The following is a 589-nucleotide window of genomic DNA, read 5'->3' on the forward strand; positions in this document are numbered from 1 at the left end:
TCTGCTCACAGCCTGCCGTTGTTCTGGACAACATCTGAACCGTGCTTTGGGGGCAGGCTCCTCGCTGCAAGCTGTGCAGTGGCAGCCCTGTGGTGCGGCCCACGCGGCATCTCTTCCTTGACCTGCCCAAGGTGGGTGTAACCCCCCCCCTCCCCCCGGGGCCAAAGGGGGCAGAGCCGCCCCCCATGCTTTGCTCATTTCTGTGCGCTGCCCGCAGCTGGAGGAGCGGCTGCAGCCGTGGCTGGAGAAGAGCTGGGCTGCGGGGAACTGGACGGCCAACGCGCGCTACATCACGCGCTCCTGGATCCGCGATGGGCTGCGGCCGCGCTGCATCACACGGGACCTGCAGTGGGGGACGCCTGTGCCTCTGGACGGCTTCAGGGACAAGGTGGGTGCCGCCAGGGCGAGGCGGGTGCCAGCAGGGGCCCAGCACCGAGCGCGTCTCCCCCGTCCCCATGCAGGTGTTCTACGTGTGGTTCGACGCCCCCATCGGCTACCTGTCCATCACTGCCAACTACACGGAGCACTGGGAGCGCTGGTGGAAGAACCCGCAGCAGGTGGGGGTGCAGCGGAAGGGGGGGGGGGGGGG

At 68.8% G+C, this 589-nt stretch overlaps 1 protein-coding gene across 1 annotated transcript in view; it reads left to right on the plus strand.

The window, feature by feature from the left end:
* Positions 1–38: 38 nt before the first annotated feature.
* The window catches only part of MARS1 (methionyl-tRNA synthetase 1), a gene marked incomplete at its 5' end in the record, with an annotated part of 3,138 nt that continues 2,587 nt past the window's right edge, over positions 39–589 (plus strand). The window contains 3 exons of the mRNA XM_042893027.1: positions 39–131; positions 218–388; positions 462–557. Coding sequence (XP_042748961.1) covers positions 39–131; positions 218–388; positions 462–557 — 360 coding nt within the window. The remainder of the gene's footprint in view (positions 132–217; positions 389–461; positions 558–589) is intronic.

This window comes from Lagopus leucura, unplaced genomic scaffold, assembly GCF_019238085.1.
Source record: "Lagopus leucura isolate 7727_CA_CO unplaced genomic scaffold, USGS_WTPT01 34403-0_obj-0_obj, whole genome shotgun sequence".
Classification (NCBI taxonomy): Eukaryota; Metazoa; Chordata; class Aves; order Galliformes; family Phasianidae; genus Lagopus; species Lagopus leucura.